The sequence below is a fragment of the Spea bombifrons genome, chromosome 5, assembly GCF_027358695.1.
Source record: "Spea bombifrons isolate aSpeBom1 chromosome 5, aSpeBom1.2.pri, whole genome shotgun sequence".
Lineage (NCBI taxonomy): Eukaryota > Metazoa > Chordata > Amphibia > Anura > Pelobatidae > Spea > Spea bombifrons.
Window position 1 is genome coordinate 18,845,533 of NC_071091.1, and position 20,464 is coordinate 18,865,996.

The 20,464-nt window shown below is 36.7% G+C and overlaps 1 protein-coding gene across 1 annotated transcript in view; it reads right to left on the bottom strand.

Annotated features, from left to right (window-relative positions):
• Positions 1-2,654: 2,654 nt before the first annotated feature.
• The window catches only part of THSD7A (thrombospondin type 1 domain containing 7A), a 97,077-nt gene continuing 79,267 nt past the window's right edge, over positions 2,655-20,464 (bottom strand). The window contains exons 14-29 of the mRNA XM_053468186.1: positions 18,972-19,235; positions 15,811-15,989; positions 14,231-14,236; positions 13,754-13,887; positions 13,071-13,224; positions 12,203-12,344; positions 11,674-11,789; positions 10,820-10,937; positions 10,385-10,530; positions 6,767-6,941; positions 6,250-6,423; positions 5,953-6,048; positions 5,322-5,404; positions 4,597-4,810; positions 4,208-4,295; positions 2,655-3,658 (exon numbers count right to left, since the gene is read on the bottom strand). Coding sequence (XP_053324161.1) covers positions 3,574-3,658; positions 4,208-4,295; positions 4,597-4,810; positions 5,322-5,404; positions 5,953-6,048; positions 6,250-6,423; positions 6,767-6,941; positions 10,385-10,530; positions 10,820-10,937; positions 11,674-11,789; positions 12,203-12,344; positions 13,071-13,224; positions 13,754-13,887; positions 14,231-14,236; positions 15,811-15,989; positions 18,972-19,235 — 2,174 coding nt within the window. The 3' untranslated portion in view covers positions 2,655-3,573. The remainder of the gene's footprint in view (positions 3,659-4,207; positions 4,296-4,596; positions 4,811-5,321; positions 5,405-5,952; positions 6,049-6,249; positions 6,424-6,766; positions 6,942-10,384; positions 10,531-10,819; positions 10,938-11,673; positions 11,790-12,202; positions 12,345-13,070; positions 13,225-13,753; positions 13,888-14,230; positions 14,237-15,810; positions 15,990-18,971; positions 19,236-20,464) is intronic.

A 20,464-nucleotide genomic window follows, 5' to 3' on the forward strand; every position in this document is an offset into this window, starting at 1 on the left:
CTGGAAGAGCAAGGTGGGCCGGTTCTCCATTCTACTAACAGGGTGTCTGCATCCAGTCCATATTTTCTTAGGACTGTGACTTAAGTACCTTGTAAATGGATTGGGGCCGCCTGTGCCCTATTAAGGGCTATAAAGAGCATTTATTTAAGTCAAGCTGCCCAAGGGTAATAAGCAAATTGTTGTTTATTTATTTATTTTGTTTATGTAGCCCGGCCAATGAGTGTGAAAATAAAACAGGCATTGGCTTATTAATCCAGGCGTGGTTCTGAGTCCTTCCTACCCTAGAAGACTGTGCCGTTACATCAAAATCCCATACAACATGTCAGTCTTAATGGGGGTTTGTCCATATATATATATATATATATATATATATATTGTTCTAATCTAAAGATGTATTCAGTTGAACTCACAGAAAAATGCATTATGTAGTCTGCAAAAGCGAAATAGTTGTTGTTTTTGTCAATGACTCATGTAACAAGAATAGTTGTAGTTATTTTGTGTGAAGTAAGGTTAAGTAAGGTTAATAGGTTAGAATAAGAAAATTACATACAAATACATTTCTACAAATAATTACAAAAGTAAAAACGTTTTATAGAAATTGTACACTTTGGCATATTGCTTACCATCTAATTGTGTATGTGGAATTTATCTGCAGGGATATGGGTGAAAATAACGTTGAAAAGAAAGTGCAGACACAACAAAAGTAACAATTAACAATGCACTCCAGCGGTTTAGCCTATAACAAGTTCTTATGGTACTCCAATTCCAGCTATGAGTGGATTTATCCATATATAGGAACTACTAAGGAACCTTTAACTTCTTCATAGTTTATTGTGAGTGTGAGTTGGGCCAGCTATTAATTTGGTGGAAACCTCACTGGATAGCATATATATATATAAATATATAAACTGATTAGGTCTATACTGGTCATCTGGGCTCCAAAGGTAACCTTATATCATTCATTTAAATATTATTACATTTTTGGGTTTGAACAACTTGTGGGATATTTTCATAGTTTCTTATTGTAAACTTTAAACTGACTTATTATGTAATTTTCCCAAGATAAGATCCGTTATATTAACAATGAAATTAAATAATTTACCCATAACACATGACACCTAGATATATTTTTTTCCCTTTTTTTTTCTTTGTCATCAATGTTTTTTTTCAGTATTTCTCATTCATTATTATTTCCTAACAAGCTATCACTGCTTTTTCCTTTAACACCACTGCAAATAAAAGATAACATATATAATCCCATATTATTTCTAATCATTAGTTAGCTAGTGATACATTTTTTTTATATTTGATAAGAAATGTGATAGATAGATATTGTAGGATTATATATATATGACAAGATACCAGCTGTTCTTATTATTCTAATGATGCATATAGGTTATTATCAAATAAATAATGGTTACAACTGACAAATGACAGTATAGTTAGGGAAAATTGTCAATATTAAAAACATAAAGGCAAAAAAACACACAATAGTTAATCGAAGAACATAAATATATAGTCGCCAGCAGCAATGGATTATATTGTTCCTTTAAGTGTTGTTTGAGTATAGATATTATGTTCCTGTTATATTAGTGTTTGGCAAAAGAATCGATAAAGAAACTTAGCAGCAACAAGAATCTATAAGTATGAAATTCCAAGGCTTTTGATATGTCACTTGTGATGCATTTTCTTTATGCAACATAATACATAATTCATAACTTAAAAAGCTAACCACTCACATAACCTGTTCATTAATTGGACTGAACATAGAACAACCTATTTAGAGTTGAAGAAAGAGAATTTTACCAAGAGAAAATTTCAACAGAGAAAAGGGTTCTTTTCGGTAAAGACAATAAATATCTGGAAATCACTACCTACAGACGCTTTGCTATGAATTTCAATTGATGCCTTTAAATATGTACAAGATACGTTTTTTTTTTTAGCAAAGAAGATACTACAGGGATTGAAGCTGGTTATAAAGACTAAGCGGTTTGGAGTCAAGAAGCAGCGTTTCCCCTTTTTGAGGCACAATGTGAGGTTTTCGCCTGCTTCTGGATCTACAGTGGGGTTGAATTTGACGGAGCTGTGTCTTTTTTAACCTAGATTACTATGTTAAGAAACACAGGGATGGGTTCTCAAAATCATAAAAATCAAATAGCATTCCTTATATCACTTGGGATCTTGTTCTGTTCATCTTAATCAAATAATAGCGTGTTAGCTGTATATTGTTTCTATTCATTTTTGCAGTTGGTGAAATACACAAGGAATTACTAACTGCTATATGCAAAAGTATAGAGTTGGCAGTCAAAAAACATGTACGAAGACTAACAGCTGTTTAAACCATATGGGACGTAATAGTTTCCTTAGTTAAAGACATATAGAAAAACAGGTTCAGAATTCCGGTAACAGACAATAGAAAAACACTGCATGTATAATCATGAGGAAAGCACAATAATTAACTGCAGTCATTCAAACCTGATTCAAGAATCCTCACAACGTTAATTTTCTAAAGGATTCACAAATTATATTGTATCAGGTCTGATGGAACCATATTTGAACAAGATGTATTTTACAAGGTAGTGAAAACGTCAATATTTTCGGGGAGGGGGTATTGAAATTATACCGTGTATGGATATGAAGAATGGCTATCATAGTTTTTGTTTTTTTGAGAAGCACATTACATCCATTCATCTAACTAGAAAACAGCTATTTTGACAAAAGTAATGAAATATATGTACACATGAAATTGTTGATTTTTCTCAGTCCCAAAACTCTACTCTCATTCCTATTTTAAACTTTTTTGCTCATATGTCTACATGACCCTTCTACACAAGACACAGCATCCCTTCTGAAAAGAGGCATTTTCTATGGCAATCCTAGTTAAGTGCATATCATGCTGCACTAATATAGTGCAAAATCTTGCCTTACACGTCGCAAAAAAAAGATGTAGGCAAAGTTACGAGAGATAGAGAAAGTAGAAACATTGTAACATTTACAAGTGAGTAATATTTATCAGAGAGCAGCTGCTAGAAAATACTGCATTTCAGGAAAATGTTCATGTATGCTGTAGTTGTGGCACAAACGTATATACAGTGAGTCTTGCGGTTCCATATGTGAGCTTCAAGTTCAGAGACAGGCTGTCCAGTCGATGAATGTCTTTGAAGATCAGTTATCTGTGCGTTGTTATATACAACTCTCATTTGACAAAAAAACACATTGTTAATTAAAGAAAAATGGTACGAGAGTCAAATCAGAGTGTGGTATCAACTCATGTGGACCTGTTGGGTCCAGCTGACCTACCAAACCTTTATCTGGGTTATTCGAATTGTGTGTTTACATAGACATGGGTTTTCCACCTGCATGTTCTTTGTAGGATTCTGGAAGAACCAAAGTACAGTTAAACTACCATGAAATTCGCAATTTACAGTTATTCTTTCAATAATCCATTGATGTACTATGGTTCGCCTTGTCTTTTTCTTTTTTTATAATGCATTTCTCAGATTACAAGTCTTCCGTTAAGTCAGTTGTCATTTTGGACGGTATATTTTTTCCAGGAATATTACTAAATGTAGTTTACATGTCTGCATCTCCATCGTATGCCAAGGTTAAAGGTTTCAGGCGGTTGTTTTGTCTTCTTGGCGGCTTCTTTGGCTTTTTGCTTTAAAGAAAAAAAGGAACACATATGAGCTTTAAAAAATATAAAGACAAAAACATCACAGTATTTAAAAAGGGGCTGTGAATGAATCTTGAAAAGATGGATGTAAGACATTTCTTGCGATGGCACCATTAACAATTTCTGAAAAACCTTAAATGCAATTTGCAATTTATTGCCTAACTTTTGCTTAAAACAACAGAAGTACCAGAGGTTTTATAGAAAGAAACAAAACCTAACCATCTCTCTTACTAGGTGACTTCCCAAGCTGTTAATAACTTTATATATAGGTAATGTAGGTCACCGAGCTAAGGCAGAATCTACATAGAGATCTCTTTGTTACTTTAAATGTCTACAGAAGTTCTAAAATTAGGTAAAACTATGTGTATATTTCACAATAAAATACAAGTTATTTGACGGTCTTTGAGCACATCTATACTAAATGCAAAACACTGTAAGAAAACAATTAGAATGATTAGTCAGGAATCTGTTAGAAAAGCGATGTGAAGGTTAGGACAGATCATTGTGATAATTGTGAAAAATCAGAAGACTCACCAGGCCAGATAGATCATGGACACAATAAACAGGAGTAAGACAAAAGCACCTGCTGCAACCCCATAAACCCAGGTTTTCAATCTCCCATCTAAAAGAGTGAATGTTAGTTCAGTTAGAGAAGCAGTAACTTCAGATACCAGTTAAAGAGCAATGATGATTAGTTGACTTGTGTTATTAAATTAAAGCAGCACTGAGATTAGCATAGTAATACAGGTCTGTTTCACCAATGTGCTATTGGTTAATGTCAGATTTGTATAAGCATGATGGTTTTACTTTAATGTTTTAATAATAATAATAATAAAAATATAATTATGTATATCTTATCATTTCTGTGCAGAGAAGCCTACCTTCTCTCACGTGGCTTTAAATATCACCTACGTCTAACTCACCTGATCCAAAAGGTTCTAAGATCCATGTCCTTCCACCGTACCCTGACTGACTGCTGGAGGGCTGGGTGGGGTTAACAGCTCTACTTGTTTTCACGTCACCCTTTTTATCTTCTATGGTGGGAATAACAACCACGGGAATTAAAGTGCACTGATCTAGTGTGCCGTCTGATGATGTCACTTCAGTGTAGCCATCTTCACAGCCGCAGAAGCCAGTCTTTAAGAAAACAGAAAACCGCATGATTCGCCCTAAAGCGCATATGTTTAATGTTATTACAAAAGTCAATATTCCATCCCTGGGTGTGCTTCTCATTCTGCTTAAAATTTGGTAGCCTACACTCTGGTATTTCTGATCAAATTAGTTATATAGATCATCCAGTACTCCTACCATTGCCTCCAGCCAAAGGTTGCTTCATTACTTTGTAACACTGTGGCTTTAAATCATTCTAAACATGTTCTACCAAACACCAGGGAGTATTTTATGCATAGCAGAAGGCTAATATGAAAAGCAATAAAATAACAGAGACAATGTGTGGAAACTATTACATTAGTCCCTACAAATTAACATTTTCACAGCAAGAGCACAACAATTCATTAATCATACTTAAGTCACACTTGACTCAAAGCAGTTTTGTAACGGAATGTTGTATTTATTTCAGAATATACAATAAATGGAGTGGAACTTCTTAACAATTTGTTTTTATATTACCAAGTGGATTGGTACATACCTCCGTACAGTATGAGTGAGGCTGAGTACAGGGAGGAGTGCATGTCCTCTCACTCTCTGGCTGGTAAACCTCTAAGCATCCTCCTGTGAAAAGAGACAATTATAATTTTACTATAATACTGCACCAGAAACACAAACCATATACACATCCCACACACATTAGATTTTTAGGTGGGACATACTCTCTTATTTCCAGCTATGATCATGTGGACACTGTCCACTGAAGAAATGGGCCATTCTGGTACAAAGTCATCCAAAGTGGAGCAATCAGCAAGAACATATACATTGATTGCTACGGGGATTGTGTCACTTTTTATTGTTTTGTACAAAAATATCCACAGTTGCAATCTATGCAAAAAGATCATTAGGTTTAATCTAGGCTCCCGTGAGAAACCACAAACCAAAATGCTTTGCAAATAGACAGCTCTATAGAAACATAGTAAGTAGTGGTATTAATATGTGTACTCAATATATTGATCATCTATGATCAGTCATTACTTACTGCTTAATAGCATTCAAATTTTTCTTTTATTACCCACTCAGATAAAATCTCGAATAAATTTGATCTGTTCTCCACTACAATCTAGGTGATGACTTCAATCAATTATTGTTGTAACAAGTCAAATATTTACCTGTCACATTTAAACCATCAGACCTTTGACACCAAACAGATCGGAATGATCCTTTCCATGGACTAGACAACCATTTGTACTCAAAACACTGCCCATCTGTGCAAAAATACATAAAATAATTATTACATATTGAAATAATAACATTTATTATCAAATACTCACATTTAATGTTGGATGGCTTTATCTTTGTTTAAAAAATCATGACACGTTGTTATTATGTCCTGATATGTAAAACCCCGGAATTCAAAGAGGGTGTACTGTACTTTCTGTTTCACACAGCTGTATTCTCTTACTTACCATTACATGACTTAGTTTCTAAAGTTTGTTCTGGGCAGAGATGTTGATTTTCCATTTCTTGAATTATCACTGCACGTGATCGTACTTTTACTCCTCCAAAGCCTAGATCTTCCCCATTAACACATGTCATCTGGCACAAACTCCATTCAGACCACTCGTTCAAGTAACAGTCTCCTAAAGACAAAAAAAAAAAGAGCTGCAAATATTTGTCTCCAAATAGATGTTGGGCAATCCCCAACACAGAGTTGGGTGTATTTAGGCATCCGATAGCCTATAAGTAATAAGTACATGCTAGGGAGCACATGTGAGCCTCTAGATAGGTTACATGGAAAGACAGTGATGTCCTTCAACCCCAGCCTAGCCATGATAGTCTCATGAAAGGAACTTGCACAAACCTTCTGAAGGTCAACAATGATTGCTACAATGTTCCAAGTATGTTTAATAATAACAATAACAAAATCCATGCCGTAACATAATGTTAAGAACATATATTTGTTGTCTTGATTAATGACTTTACCTGGACAAGGAACAGTGCAAGATTCCTCAAGGATAATGTTGTTTTCACCATTTACAACGAGTTCAAGATCTGCACAAAACTCTTCATCGACAATTTTACCAGGATCTTCCTTGGATCCATCATAAACTACACAGGAAATGTTTCTGAATCGTGTCCCCTCTCCACATTGAGCATCCTAACAAAAAACAATGACATAATAAAGAAATAAAGTGTGTAAAGCAAACTTTTCTGAAAATATTTTTGTAACAAACTACAAAACATGGAGCAGGTTTTTACATACAATATTTTAGCCTTTATAATTTAAAATGTAGTCATACTCTGAGAAATTATTTGCATCTATGTTCACCAAGAGGCAGGGGCGTAACTAGACCCCTCAGGGCCCGGGTGCGAGAATCTGTTAAGGGCCCCCCACCCCCCCAAAAAAACATGATTTTTACCCAACAATTTTTTTTCAACAAATTCAATTTACATATTGAATCATTTCTGTAAAAAAATCAAAGAAAAAGGGGCGCATGTTCAAAGGGCATAATCAAAGAAAAAGGGGCGCATGTACATAGGGCCCTTTTTGTACATGTGCCCCTTTTTCTTTGAATACATAAATAATCTTTCCACCAAAACAGCCTGACTGTGGCATTTTTGCCACCAAAACAGCCCGCCTGTGGCATCTTTGCCACCAAAACACCCCGCCTGTGGCATCTTTGGCCCCATAACAGCCCGCCTGTGGCATCTTTGGCCCCATAACAGCCCTCCTGTGGCATCTTTGCCACCATAACAGCCCTCCTTTGGCATCTTTGGCCCCATAACAGCCCGCCTGTGGCATCTTTGGCCCCATAACAGCCCGCCTGTGGCATCTTTGCCACCATAACAGCCCTCCTGTGGCATCTTTGCCACCATAACAGCCCTCCTGTGGCATCTTTGCCACCATAACAGCCCGCCTGTGGCATCTTTGGCCCCATAACAGCCCGCCTGTGGCATCTTTGCCACCATAACAGCCCTCCTGTGGCATCTTTGGCCCCAAAACAGCCCTCCTGTGGCATCTTTGGCCCCAAAACAGCACTCCTGTGGCATCTTTGGCCCCAAAACAGCCCGCCTGTGACACCTTTGCCACCAAAACAGCCCGCCTGTGGCATCTTTGCCACCAAAACAGCCCGCCTGTGGCATCTTTGCCACCAAAACAGCCCGCCTGTGGCATCTTTGCCACCAAAACAGCCCGCCTGTGGCATCTTTGGCCCCATAACAGCCCGCCTGTGGCATCTTTGGCCCCATAACAGCCCACCTGTGGCATCTTTGCCACCATAACAGCCCTCCTGTGGCATCTTTGCCACCGTAACAGCCCTCCTGTGGCATCTTTGGCTCCATAACAGCCCGCCTTTGGCATCTTTGGCCCCATAACAGCCCTCCTGTGGCATCTTTGCCACCAAAACAGCCCGTCTGTGGCATCTTTGCCACCAAAACAGCCCGCCTGTGGCATCTTTGGCCCCATAACAGCCCGCCTGTGGCATTTTTGGCCCCATAACAGCCCGCCTGTGGCATCTTTGGCCCCATAACAGCCCTCCTGTGGCATCTTTGCCACCATAACAGCCCTCCTGTGGCATCTTTGCCACCATAACAGCCCCCCTGTGGCATCTTTGGCCCCATAACAGCCCGCCTGTGGCATCTTTGGCCCCATAACAGCCCGCCTGTGGCATCTTTGCCACCATAACAGCCCTCCTGTGGCATTTTTGGCCCCAAAACAGCCCTCCTGTGGCATTTTTGGCCCCAAAACAGCCCTCCTGTGGCATCTTTCCACCAAAACAGCCTGACTGTGGTATCTTTGCCCCCCCCTTACACATCCATGCTATCTCTCACACACACACACACATATATATTAATTCACAAATATTTACTCACTAATTCACAGATAATCCATTCAATCATTCAGATATTCATACATTGATACTCATTAATTCCCTCATTCAGATACTCATTTACATATACTCATTCACAAACATTCATTCACTCACTCCTTCACAGATATTCATTAATTCTCTCACTCAATCTCAAATACTCCTTCATGCAGCCTCCCCTTACCTGAACAACCGAAGATGTAAAAAGTATGTGCCGCTCGGCGCTCGCAGACCAACTTGTTCAGTGCATAGGGGGAAGCAGATGCGCAGCAGGGTCATGTGACGTACGTCACGTACGTCACGTGACTGTTGGATTCCTGCGTCCCCCGGCATCCTCGTCTGCCAGTAAGTAGCGGCCCCCCGCGGAATTAATCGTGGGGGTTGCCCGGGCCCCCTAGAGTGGCGGGCCCGGTAGCAGCTGCTGCAGGGTTAAGGGGCAAGTTCCCCTTTTGCCCTGAGTTATAGACGGCCGTAGAGGCCGCATAGGCCCAGTCAGTCCGGTCCTGACTGGGCCTATGCGGCCTCTACGGCCGTCTATAACTCATAGACCTTGGGGCCCCTTGCCGCCGGGGCCCGATTTCGGGCGGCCCCTTGGCTTGGGCCCCCCTGCCACCGGGGCCCGGTCGCAGTCGCGACCCCTGCGACCCCGGTAGTTCCGCCACTGCCAAGAGGTCGTGTCACTGTGAAGACTTTTTGGAGTGGCAAAAGAAGACAGAATAAAAAAAAAACAGAAGATACAAGCTAAGAAGATACAAGCTAAGAAGCAGTGCTGTGCACCACGGGGACATTCAGAGTGAGAGTGAATCATTACATAAGCCATGTGGGTGAGTGAGAATTAAGCTCTTTGCTTCATTTCTGTTTGTTTTGTTGAAGGTCCCTCTTCATTTTCAGGGATTTGTATGAATTGTCGAAATTGGCAAATTTCGTTACAATTGCAATTTGTATGAATTTGAATGCACAAGTCTTCTAAATGGTACTCGTCATATAGAGGAGCACTAAGAAAAAACTAGAAATGAATTTAGTGAAAGCAGGTGTTCCGTACACAGCAAAAAAAAACAATTACTGAAATAAACAATACAAGTTGCACACCAAAAGCTGCTCCAGTCTTTTTAATTTATAAATCAAAGTACCAAAACATAAAAGCATACATAAATAAAATGATGCTCCCATATTTGCACGTGACTCAGCTTACAAAGAAAACCACAATACTTTTATATCATTTGGTTTCTGTTCTATAGTTGTAAGGACCATGATTCTGTGCTATTTGAAGAGCAAGTTCTAGGAACTTGGTAGCCTCTTGAAGATTAAAACATGGCACTGATTGTGTTCCACGTGACACAATGTGCTACATAATTGTGCAAATTTTTATGATGCATATATTGCCAAATGCCTTTAAGCGAGCCATTTGTCACAAAAATAGCAAAATGGTTCTTTTCACATACTAGCTCAGGCTAGCACAGCGTCAAAGGTAAAACTTAACTGAAGTGAACACAATATTTATTGCAAGATCACACTGGGAAATCAGGAACTAAGAGACACCCATGCATAACTTTATGTAAGTTGTTCTGCAGCAAGTAACAAAACCATACCTAGCACGCATTGTTGACAATACAAATATGACATTTACAGAAATCAAAACAAAAAGTAGTAGTTCCCCTTTAAGCCTTTATAATATCCCACCTTTTTTGAGCAACTAAAAAAATCACATCAGCATAAGAATTAAATCATATACCTCGACTTTGCAGACAGACCAACGTCCATATTGCCATCTATAGCAAGGCTTCACTGGGCATGGCTTGGATTGTTCCACTTGTGAGAGGCACGGCCTCCCATCTCCCTGTGCAGGCTGTATCACGGTTCTTTTACGTATCATTTTTCCTAAACCCCCCCAACACACACAAAAACACAAAATTAAATATCTACCTCTGAAATATGAAAACAGTCTTGCTTATTTTTAACGTTTGACTTTGTTGTTGCCTTGACTACATCAGTACCAGACATTTTGGCTATAATTGTGTAGCTGAAACCAGTAATTGCGGGAATTATTGGTGGTAGCTTTAAAAGCTTTTGACCTTAAAGGATGAGCCATTTTGAGCGTTTCAGTGGAAGCGCCCATCGAGCAATGACCTACCATTTCATTTTTAAAGATCTCACAATCATAACAAACCTGTAAGACCACATTCTTTGGAACACTCAGACCACTGGGACCAATCAGAGAGCTGACAGTTCACAGGACATTCCACCACACAAGAGGTATTCATCTGCCATGTCTTCTCCAAACCAAGCTATATGAAAGAGACATTTGACTTTAGTACATGATTGATGACACATACTGTAGTTAGGATAATCCATGCAAATCAAGAGGAATCAAAAGCATTTGTTTTTTTCCTCATCAATTCAAAATTAAATTGAGAGTTTATGACAATATGATTGTCCATCAAAGGAAGTCCTCTCTAAAAAGTAAAGCATTCCCTTCTATTCCGAGATTTTGATCAAATTCCATGCTGTTATTGTTGTGACAAAATACCCCTCCCCCATTTTTTTCAATCATAGGGACCTTTTATTCTTCTATCTCCATTCAACTGGAGTCCTTTTCATTTGCCACCTCTACCTGTCTTTCAATATCTTCTACTGTATTTATCCTTCTTGGCCTTTTCTACCCCTCTCGATTATCAGTTGCAAACACGTAACATGGTTCAACTGTATTATTATCACCATACAGATTAACTGTTATTTAAGCCTTTTAGGAGCACTATTGCCAATAAACCAGAAAATGTATTTTTGATAAAATTCCTATATAGTATCTCATGGTAAAAAAAAAACCATTAAAGATGCAGTATTGTTGAGGCTATGTCAGTCATTTGGAAGTATATTGATTATTAAACCTATAAATCAATAAATAAAATCTTCATTCCCCATTAACCAAAAATTCTAAAAAGTATTCTACAGCCATGCGACAGTGTTAACAGATGTCATCCAGAGTGCATTGAAGTTAATGGAGTCTTATATACTCACACTCACCTCTTCACAGTACTTTAGGTCAACAGATTTAGCGTCACTTCGAACACAGTCAAGCATTCTTGTTTTGATGCCATTTCCGCACACAGCCTTCTCACTCAACTGACAAGTACTCCAATCTAAATACATGGTTGGGCATAAATTAACGAGTTGGCTTTAACAGCACATTCAGAATGAGTTACAGTTCGTAAGAAAATCTACACAATAGTGTATAATGGTGTTCACTGTGTATGTTCAATTGATTAACTAAATAATTGTGCACACAAAATGGCGTCATATTATCTAGTACCAGAAAGGGTTCTAGTGAGCTTATTGGCCGTGAAGCATATAAAAACGTATTCAGGTGCAAAAATTGATTGAAGTGATCGCATTGCAACCAAAGGAAAGGTGCAAGTAACAGTTCATTGGTTATCGTGGTGATGAGACCCTTTAAACCATATAGTCTAGCATGTATTTTAGCTACTGTACAGAGCTAATGGCTGAATCCTTCCATTCGCTTATTGTAAGCATTTAGAAAACTTGTTTTCCGTACCTGTTACATTGTACTCGTAGTGGTAGCAATTCTTATTTAAATTACACGGCTCAGTTTCAATGGCAATATGGCAGGCTTTGCCGTCATCAGACTGTCGAATAGGTGTTGCTGATCTCTCCCGATAGGTGGTTCCATCACAAGGCTTAAGACAGAAAAATAGTGTTTGGTGGAAAAGTACATATTTCAATTCTGCAAATATGTTTGCCAAAGCTAGGAATGTAAGCTATTACTTTTATACACATTTTGTGATGAATCTGCAAATACTGATAACATACTAGACAAGCGGATTAAGCAAACAACCATTTGAAAGTTGAACAAGAGATTAAAATGCTAAACATCATTATCCATGCAGAAATGTGATTTGTATAATAATGAAAACCTTTTCGGCATACTCTTGTTATGGAGCCAAGTATATGTCTATATTATCATATTTAAGTCATAAAGATTAGCCCAATTTACAATCTTTCTCTGCCCATCAGTGGTTTCCGATCTATTACTAAAGGTTCCAGACAAAAATAACTATATTTAAGCAGAGATAACCTTCAACGGACATGCTGTTCTTTATAATACTCTGCTTGAATGGAGAACATGTACACCAAGCTATATGGTATTGTTGACCTAATAATCTAATATTCTGTCAATGTTTTTTTTATTTTACATTCGACATTTTTTACATATACACTTCAATCATTAATGTATTTCGGGAAGCAACTCATTTTTAATAACAATAAGCATTCTTTTCTAAGAGGCTGAGAAAGTTACATGCATTCCCACCATATAATGATGTAAAAGTATGTAAGTTTATGCGTACGTGGTCCATTTCTTTAGTTGTGGTTCAGTTTACATTTGAATTATTGAAGGGTCTTACCAAAGAGCACTTGTTCCATTGACTCCATTCAGACATTACGCAATCTTCGGGGCAAGGCAGTTTGCAGTTTCTTGACCCAAGAGGCATTTCTTCTGGTTCGCAGAGGTAGTCTTCAACCACGTCTGCAGGGCCATCTACTGTGTTCTGCATGCATCTAAAGCCAAGGGAAACAAAGACTACTATCTCAGCAACAGAACATTGATTTATAAAGTTTTATTGCTCTCGATCTTCTATATCAAATAGTCATCGTATTTGTGACAATAAAATGAAGCCGCCATTAAAATTGCATCTAAAAAGTGGTCCTATTTATCCAGTAAAAGCACATAGAAAACACCAGCTTGAACTCTGAAAATTTAAGAGATGAAACAATGTCCATATAAAAGTCTTTACAAATAGTCTTTATTCACGTCCTTGGACCGTTAATGAGAGAGCAACAAAAAAAGGTAGGTAGGTAAATATTTTAACTTAGGTCCCTCTAGGCTTCTCTACCTCATTAGCAGCTTGCCCTACCACCCTAACTAAGTTTTGCCCCCTCAATTCCCATAAGGAGTAGTTGGGACGAGCTCCCAGGTACCAGTCCTGGTCGGAGGCCGCTTTTGTAAAATAGTAATGAGCTTCTTCTCGGTGGTTTGTGCTGTAATATATGTATAGCTTTAAATTCATGTATTCTTGATTATTCTTACCTTACTTTTCTGGTCTGAACACCTTCTCCACAGTTCTGTTTCAGATCAACATTTGTTACTTTGCATATACTCCATGGCTCTGAGACCCAGATGTACTGATTGCAATCACTGTGACATGGAACTACTTCATACACCTATACCACAGGAGAGAATGCTGTAAGCCACTCAGTTTTTCTAAGGTTATTGAGGAAACATGATTAATTTATGCCGACCTGTATAGATATATGGAATCAGCAACCATCTGATTGCATTAGCCCCCCACCACACACACACTAAAAGGTTCAATTTAATATATTTAAAGTATCAAAAAGAAGAATGTGATAATGTGATAGGAGCTTACAAGAACATTTGCATTCCCATATGGAAGAGACTGCAAATGAAATTTGTATTTTTCTTACTTAACTATACATCAAGTTAAACACATTTAATATGGTGCAACGTTAGTAAAGACAAAAGGATTCAGAAATATCTTCTTACCTGAGCCTATTGAGTGCAGAAAACAAAAAAAGAAATAAAAGAGAATTAAAACATGCAATGATTATTATATCATAAAAATATATTTTGTAATTTAAGCTAGTGTTTCTCAATATGTGTAGGAAGCATCAATCCCAGTACTTCATGGTGTTTCAGTACCTACATGTCTGTTTGATTGCTGATGTTCATAGTAATTGGTAGGAAGAAGTTACATATAGGGTTATTATAAACATAGGTTTGGAGCTTTATAGTGGGAGTAAACATTTAGTTCTAGTCACTAACTCTCTACCTATTTTAAGGCTTTTGGGGGCTAGGCATGTCTTTATGTGCAGGTACCATTGCCTCCACAATTTTGTCCCCATCGCACCTATTTCCCATTAGAAGGTGTCATAATAGGGGTATATGGATAGAAAAATATGTTACTAGGTTCTTGATTGGAAAATGGTTTTGTTGATTTAGGCGACCCCCCCAGTTATATTCTGGCAACACAATAAGTTACATTATATGTTATATACATAGTACCTAACAATAAGAAATATATATTCCTGCTTGAATACCTAATTCATACATACATATATGTTAGACAATTTATTAGAATGATAACCCCAATGTAAAAAGTCTCAACAAAGACACATTTAATACAAATTTGGATGTTAAATGGAATAATTTGACGTGGAATTCTATTTTAGTAATTGAACCTGAACTCCACTAGAGGGCAGCACAGTCACATACTATGGAACACACTGAGCACAAAGGACAGTATCCTAAGCTTTTAACAAAATGAAGAATTTGATACTAAAATCTGTCTTAGATTACAAGTAAACCTTTCTGTCCATTTTCCTCTCTGCAGCAATATAATAAAATAGAGTGGTTATATGATGAAGAGTACATGATGTTTCAGCGAAATGCAACGCGGTGATGATGATGCAGTCCTACGGAGAGTTACTTAATATTCTGAGAGCACACTCTCAGTTTCCACATTCCGTTATATGATAATCAATCAGCATTATAGTTATTCTCGTATTTCTTTTCATTCTAGATCAGAGGTTATTAAAGTAGATCAACCACTTCCCAAAAGCCTTTCATTCTTGCTAAGCATCCTGTCTTGAGGTATAACAAATGCCCATATTATAGCTCAGAGTCTTTAGTTTAATATATATTGTGCTCTGTTACTGTACTCAATTACCTTAGTCACTAAGTATAATCCTTAAGTTATGTACATGAAACTCAGTTTAGGTGGTCCAAGGCACACACTGCTCCTACTCAAATAAGGCACTAGACCAAGTAAATATTCGGCACATACCTATAATAAGGACTGAACCTTGAGTGTCTGTTGAAAAAAAATGTGAATTTATCCTAGAAGCTTTACCTAGGGAGTGCAGACACAGATTCTGTAAAAGCCTACCTATAGCCGCCTAGATGGCTGCATTAGGCATGTTGTCATAATCAGGCCACCCCAGGCTTTAATATATAAACCCCTGTTTATGGAGACTTTGATGGCAATAATAATAACCTAATAAATTCTCCATATTCTCAGAAAGCTAACTAAATATCCCTTAATATAAACATCAAAGGCCATTTACCTGATTTACATGATCCAGTTTTGGGCATGGTCTTCCACCATTATAAGGCTTCTCCCGGAGCCATTTGGAACGAACTTTGACACCGCTCCCACAGGATTTACTACATCGGGACCAATTGGACCACTCGCTTAATTTACAGTCAGATGGGCATGGAATAATACATGCTTCCTCTATATAACCTAATAAGAAAAAATGTTAGGCAATTAATGAGGACCTACATAAAACCATGAAAATTATACCACTGGATTTAAAAAAAATACATTTTAGTTAAAGAAAACAAAACTATTCACCAATAATTCTGATATTGTATGCATATTTAAAAAATGAATTGAGTAAATTACTATACAATATATACAAAACTTGTTATGATGCCTTCTATAAGATATAATAAAGATTTGGCGTATCTACGGTATTTTCATATAAATAATTTATGAAACTATAAATGAAAGGCTCCTGCTGTACATAAATTAAACAGATGAAAGTTACAGCTGAGACATTAAAGTCAACAGAAAAGGTCGACACAATAAAACAGGCCTCATAATTTGACAGAGGCTGGTATTTGGAGACACCTGGGTATCTATTCTAAACATAGAACATGTTATGTGAAATAATAAAAACGTAATGGCTTCTCTCTTGAGATATTGGTACTCCTCTGCTGGTGAGTAGAAACAATTGGGTAAAGTCGAATGCTGGTAACGAGATGATTAGAGCTTCACATTTTCTAGGAATTGTCCAAAACACAAATGTTTTCATTTCTTACATATTTGATAATATATCTGTGTTTGTTGTGAAAAGTTGACAGATAAATAGATAGAGAAATTATATTTTTTAACTAATTATCTCAGTAGAATTTTGGGTATCATATATACTAAATATTATATTGTAAATTTGTACCATTATAAAACAAGAATTGAATATATACAGAAACTCCTGTTTTTCAATTTAATTTTTAATTTTGATTTTTATTGCAGGATAAAGTATTACATTTACACAGATGCAAACATTATTATTAATTGGAAACCCATAACTTTGAACTTTATGTAGGCCAGGATTATTCTGCAAATTTTTTTTGGTAGCGTAAACTATCACATTAATTTTAAATAAGAATTGACAGTAGTTTTTGTACATATTGTAGTGTTTTTTTTACATATATAAACTATTTCTTTATGTTAATGTATAATGTTGTCTAGTTGAACATCTGGTTAGCTGGCCAACTTGGTTACCAACCTTTTCTTTATTCTTTAAAGAAACTGCATCAGGTAGGAGTAGAGTAGGCAACAGGCATTATGAACAGCCAAGGAATGGGTGGAACCAGTCAGGAGGGGGGTTGGTTAAGCAACACACACAGATCAATGGTTTAGAGAGTTCCCTTGGTCAATAATGTATAGTATAGGAGAAACATCCACAAGAAGGGGCAGGGATGAGATGGGGTAGTCTTTCACGTAAATGCTACAAAAGCTAGATCAAAATATCCTGCAAGCAGTGACCAAGGGCTCAACCCTGAGATATCTGCCACCTTGTGATGAGTTTACAGGGTTGTTGCCCTAGGTCTAGCCCTCAGACCTAGAATGTTGAGAAGGTCCTCGTTTCTCCAGTATTCTTTGTGCAGAGTTCTGGAACAAGGTGTCATATGCCAGTATTCCACTTTGGTTCATGCAGAAAAGATACTACGGAGGTCCGCAGGGAAGTCAACAGTCTAAATGGGCTTGTTTAAAGGGAGATCCTAACAGGCCTATTAAGATCTGATGTGCATCAGGGTGGGTGATTGGCTCCTAGTAAGGATGTCACCCCCCTGTGGCCTAAGCCTAGTCATCTAGTGGCTAGAATATGCCACTACTGGCACCTATATATTCTTGACTATTCTGCTGAGATAAGGGAAGCTTACAAAGCTTATTCATGGAATGATGTATGTGTTCACTTTATTAAAACTTAAATTAATTAGGTAATCTTACAATGAAAGTTGTATTTGTAATTGGAAACATCTTATTTTGTAATACTACAAAACCACATACCTTTATTTATATATTGGTCTCAATCTCTTATAAAACTAGCTGATAATATAGATTTGCCTTACACTAACACTTGAATAATAACAATCATTTATAAACATTGGTTATTAGCTATAATAGCTCTATAACATGTCTGGATAAATGTGCAATTAAATGTGTAATTAGCTGAGGAAACTATTTTCATTAATTAGCTACAGTGTAAAGTGATAGTTAATGATCATACGGTTTGTCATTGGCTAGATATGTGCTAACATATTAGCTAATGTTATTAATACACAATAAAGCGTTAATGCCTCTAAATATAGTTATTGTCCAGCATTGACTGTTTTTTCCTTTTGTTACTACTTTTTTACTCAAGGTTTATTTGGTATGCGGGTTTACGGTTAACCCCCGACAAACTTACCAATACCAATATAACCTCCACCACCATTGCATTTTAGTAAACACTGAGGTTTGTGTTATTTAAGGTGGGATACTTGCATAGCAACTACCTAGTAGTCTTTACATAAACGTTCCCCGGTTTTGTTACTGCATCAGCAGCAGATAATGTTAACAGATATACCCCATAGGGAGAAACGGCCACCAAAAAATGATGAGAATTATCACTTAAAGTGAACATAATAGGAAAATGGTCATCGGCTTGGAAAAGAAAAACCACATACGGGAACAGGCTGTTTTCTTCTGGGCATTTATAATGATGCATATTGATTTTTTTTTCCAAGAAATGTTTGAAATTTGATCTCCTTACAGAACACACGTGAAGATGATTTTAAGAATAATCCTATAAAGATCATCTCTCTTAGAATTTTTTTAGAATCTCAGGATGTGGGGGGCACCCTAGAATCCTCATAAAGTTATGTCACTATAATGTATCCTTTTCATTATAATAGATAAATAAAGGTTTAAAGTCTTGGACATCTTAATTAACATATAATATTTTGAATCACCTGCATTACAGATGGGACTCCTATGTCTTTTTTTTCCTGCTCTAAAAATTAGGGCGACCGAGCCAATAGTATTAAAGAATATCAGAAATTATCAAGACTTATTACCAAGGATCAAGACACTTTATAGGTTATCACAACTGAGCTAGTTGCTTACACTACCAGCAAATCATTACAGTTTAAGAGAGTAAAAACAATATTTGCTTACCATGACTATTGCATCTTGAGGTCTCTACAAGTCTGTTGTTTTGATCATAACATGCCATGGCCTGGTAGCGATATCCTTGACCACATTCCTTGATGTCTCCTTGAACCTTCATTCCCAATAACACCTCCACTTTTCCTTCTGGCAAAATGCAATCCGACCAATTACCCACAGGCTGAGCACTGTATTTGTCACATGGACAGAACTGTGTCTCAATCAATGGATACAGCTGGGAGTTTTTGCACTTGTCCTTTTTCTTACTCTTCCCTGAATATTTTTTTAAAAAAAAGTTCATTTGAATAATATAAAGAAAGAACACAAAGCATATTTCACAGATATCTCTTGAAGACTGTATTACGCTAAGACATTTCCAGCATGGATTACTAAACGTGTTATTTTATCACAATTGAACAGAACGCTCCAAGATATGGATTCTGGCACAGGAGATGGCACATGAAGAAAAATCACTTAGCACATACTGCGGCTGCCCATTTACAGAGACTGGGTTCTCAGCATGAAAGGGATGCAAAAGAAATGCAAAATAAGATTAATATTAAAGCTGACACTTAATCTGAAGTCATTTCTTACATTTTATAAAGCCATGTCTCACTGCAAAGTTATTTATGAGATGTTCAAAAAATGACTTACAATAAGATTTGAAAAATCCTCCGTAATGACACAGAGCCAAAGAATAGCATTAAAAAAGTGTCTGAAATATTATTCTTCGGTCCCTCATACCACAATAAACACATTTAAATCAGATTTTACAACATTTTGATAACCCCAAAGGCTACACATTTTCTTTTAGATTTATTTTTTAATGTACCTATGAGAGAGACAAAAAAAGCTTTACATTTTTTTTAAATTAAAAAATCAATATTAACAAAACGTATGATTTATTTAAAAAGTGAGTGTTTTAATTTAACCTTACTGATGCAAATATTTTTCATATTATGTTATCTTCATACCCGAATATGAAGTATAATATTTAAGAAATGTCTTCTCGCTCTTTTATCATAACAGATAATATTATTCAATATCCTGTTTATTATATTACATATAAAAAGGGAAGACACCAATAAGAAAATAGTTCATTTTAGTGTTTGTCATTCCTTTGTTTTACATTTTATTATAAATTTACCATAACAGGCAAAAGTAAATAATAAAGTCACTTTCTGTCTCATTCCCTTTAATCTTATAATAGATTGTAAGCTCCTAAGAGCAGTGTCCTCTTCTTCATCTTCATACGACTAAATGTGAGTGCATGTTATTGTTAACTTTCACTTTTTCTTGTAATAAGGCTACATTATCTAGATTCATCTGTCAAAACAAAGGGGTCAGTTACATTTTGGGCATAAAAATGTGATTGCAATGTAGCATTTTATGGTTTTTATAAACTATATTTTCAAGGAATAATATTACAGAATTGTACATAATCTATAGATCTACAAACACATTGCAATAGTATAAATCATCAGTATTGTTTTATGTACAGA